The 3,455-nt window shown below is 34.6% G+C and overlaps 1 protein-coding gene across 1 annotated transcript in view; it reads right to left on the reverse strand.

Annotated features, from left to right (window-relative positions):
• Positions 1-696: 696 nt before the first annotated feature.
• veph1 (ventricular zone expressed PH domain containing 1) overlaps positions 697-3,455 on the reverse strand; it is a 106,407-nt gene continuing 103,648 nt past the window's right edge. Inside the window, exons 14-15 of the mRNA XM_015378278.1 lie at positions 2,038-2,091; positions 697-1,740 (exon numbers count right to left, since the gene is read on the reverse strand). Coding sequence (XP_015233764.1) covers positions 1,558-1,740; positions 2,038-2,091 — 237 coding nt within the window. The 3' untranslated portion in view covers positions 697-1,557. The remainder of the gene's footprint in view (positions 1,741-2,037; positions 2,092-3,455) is intronic.

Consider the following 3,455-nt stretch of genomic DNA (forward strand, 5'->3'; position numbering starts at 1 on the left):
AGCGAGGATGGACATTTACTTGTCCCACAGACACAGAATGCAGGAGGGACCTCACCTTGATGCTGTGGAAGTGCAACGTTTAAACCAGAATAGGGCTGAAGCTTCATTTCCACAGAGGCACAGAGAACATGGAGGATTTTATGAAGTTTTGGGATTTTAACAAAACTTAATGTTCTGAGTTAAATGGTGGAGTACTACAATATAACAAGCTCCTAATTTAAGTATTTTTTTGCTAACAGTTGTTTAACATAAATAATTAATTATATTATTTAATTTTGTAAATAAAGTGTTTTTAAAAGTCAAAAGTGTGACATTAATATATCTAAAGGCTGTAAACTGATGGAGAAACCTTGGGGTTTTCCTAATGTTTCATTTTTCATTCCATGACGGAGTTACAATTCAGCTGAAATCATTTTTTTAGTAAAATATGGAGTGCATTTCTGCCAAAAATTTCTCCTTTGAGAAAATCTAATTAGAACCAAGATTGCAAAAGAAGAGAATTTTATTTAATAGATTTTACCAGTCACTTCTCTTATGAGTTCCAGTATTTCAAAAACACACAAATAGAAAACAAGTTAGTGAGATAAAAAATAAGAACTGGAAGACCAAATATTGGATAAAGAATGATCCAGGTGGTCTAGGTACACAAAAAAAAAAAAAAAAAAAAAAAAAAAAAAAAACCTAAAATTACTGAAAATAAACATAAAACAATATAACTGCTAGCCAAAAGTTGGCCTAATTTGATTAACTCTTAATCTAACTTCTTCCTTTAAAAAACAAGGAACAATGAAGCAGATTGTTCCTTGTTTTTTTTATTTTTAAGTTTAAAGTCGACATTGTTCTCCTGCTATTTAACCTATAGTCAGTTTGCAAGAATGTATTTATTCCAGCTGCTAAAAGTTTATTTTTATTATTGCTTTAAGTTGAAAACAAAGTCAATATTCCTTCATAACGCGACACTGAAAACACCCTCAGTCTTTTCCAAACTTTAAAACAGATTGGACACTTCTATAATGGTTGTTTTAGCTTAAATATTCTTAAACTCCTTTAGTGTTTGATTCCTGATCCACAGATGAACGTCTGTAAGAAGCCTATGAGGACGTGTTCCACGCAGGTAAAATTAGGCACAGTACCGTAAAATGGGATCAACACTCCATCTTAGCAGAACACAGTCTGTTATTGCTGGTTTCTAATTCAGTACTAAAAATACTGCATAATAAATCTTTGTTCAACAAGTCAAAGCTTCATCAGCAGCAGACTTGATGTTCACATATAAAAGACACATCTTTTCTTTGGACAAAAGAATTTTGCAATATCGTCATAGATGAACCTCTGCCTTTCAGCCCCCCTACAAGCCTACAAGACAACGCTGGCATTGCTGAGGCGGTTTCACACCTACTCACCAACTCGGCTCTGTGACCTTATTCTACATCTTTCTTCTCCCTTTCTGCCCTGCTGGTTGTGCATAAGAGTCAAAGCAAAAGCATGCACCCCCCCTGAAATAAATACAGCACAGTGAATGATTCAGCTCCCCGTCAGTCTGTGCTGGATCTGTTCTTACAGATAGGTGGTGGCCTCCCTGTTCTCCCTCTCTCTGGCCTGAGCCACAGCCACATTGATGCACTGCAGCCACTCCTCTGCGTGTTTCTCGTCTTCAGCTTTCAGCACATAAGACTTGCTGTCTGTGAAGATCTCAAAGGCTCTTGGTAGACCGCGATCCCTGCGTTTCTTAGCTACAACCTATAAAGAAAGTGAAAGACCAGTTGACAACATCTGGATGTTGATGGAAGCAGCTGCTGCCACTTGATTTTGCTCCAAGTAAACTTAGGATGTGAAATACCCTCTAAAACATCTAGGCTTTAATTGAGGAGACATGGAGTACAAATACTAATATTACCGCGGCTTATGCCAAGATATAACCCTGAAAGATTTATAGTTTGTCTACTTGCAATAACAAAACTCAATGATGCACTAGGTTTTATTTGACAGATGTATTTACAGATAAAAAAACCCCAAAAATTACAGATGAAAAACCACCTTGACACTCTGCACCTTGCTCAGCTCAATGGGAATGTCATCCAGCTCATCTTTCTGTAAATAAGACAAAAGAAAAAAACGGACTATGAGAGGCAAAAATGACAGAGAGAAAGCTCTAACTTTTCTAAATAATCTGCTTTTTTATGCAACAGTGAGTGTGTATTTCAGAAGAAGGCAACAACTCAACTTTTCCTCCAGGACAGGAAATTAAAAGTCTGCCATGTTCAATCGTAATCAGTTCAAATGTGGGTGGTGTTGTGGTCTGGATGCTGAATCACAAACATGCATTCTTACACCATCATTAATTATGTGGCTACAACCACAGCATACTGCAGAGTCCAGTGCAAATGTCCACATCCTTTATGAGGCATTTCTTCGTGTTGAAAAGCCTTCTGACAAATGCCTTAATATTTTTTGTAAACTTAATTTTATTCTCATACAGTATTAGTTCCATAACACCATTTTTAAAATCTTTATTAATCCCAATACCATCCATACAAACACCTTTTTATGTTACAACTTTCTTTTTATCTAGCTGGTGAATTTTTTTTGCTCAAACCTTTGGATGAATCTGTTGTTAAAAAAAAGATACATTTATGAAGCTTTTTTTCTTCTTTATACTTCAACATGTTCTACTTTCTTAAGCATTAGAAATTAAATTCATTACATCCAAGTCAGAGTTACTTAACAGAGGATGCATATTTAGCAAAACCTCAATATAAATATGTTTTCTTAGATTTTACCACTGAATAAAAATATACCAAAATAAAACAAAACAGGTTATAAAATCAGTATGATGTGCAAAAATACTCTAACTATAAATCTATACTGTATTACTTTTATATTCCCAATGACAGTTGGGTTTTTGGCATATTCTGCATGTGAGGGAATATAAAGATCTTTTTAATGATGATGATATTTGATATACATGATATAATATTTCCCTTAGCAGCAGGTCTTGCCAAACTTTGGTCCAGGTCAGCCTGGGGTTTTGCCTCAGTCCTTGTTCTGGTCCTCATTAAAGAGCAAACATATTCTTCAGAGGTTTGCTGTGTAGCTGTGTTTTAACATAGAATTAGCTCTCTTTAAACGTCCTGTTTAATTTTAGGGATTCATTGCATTTTTATGTCTTTATATAAAAGTATGCAAACACTGACTAGAATAAATGTTCAACTACTGATGAATTTAACAGCTAAATTAATTAATTAATTTTGCAGAAACACACAACACATTCATTACTTGATGCCTTGCAAATGCATTCATAAACATCGAGCTTATTCCTTTTTAATAAAATTACAGCCACAAACTTTAATGTTTTTTGTTGGGATTTCATGATTTTATAGACCAAGACACTACGGCAAATGGCTGTCAGTTTGATTCTGAACAATAGATTGTTTGGAATAAAAAATAAATAAAAG

The sequence above is a fragment of the Cyprinodon variegatus genome, unplaced genomic scaffold, assembly GCF_000732505.1.
Source record: "Cyprinodon variegatus isolate N-32 unplaced genomic scaffold, C_variegatus-1.0 Scaffold168, whole genome shotgun sequence".
NCBI classification, from domain to species: domain Eukaryota; kingdom Metazoa; phylum Chordata; class Actinopteri; order Cyprinodontiformes; family Cyprinodontidae; genus Cyprinodon; species Cyprinodon variegatus.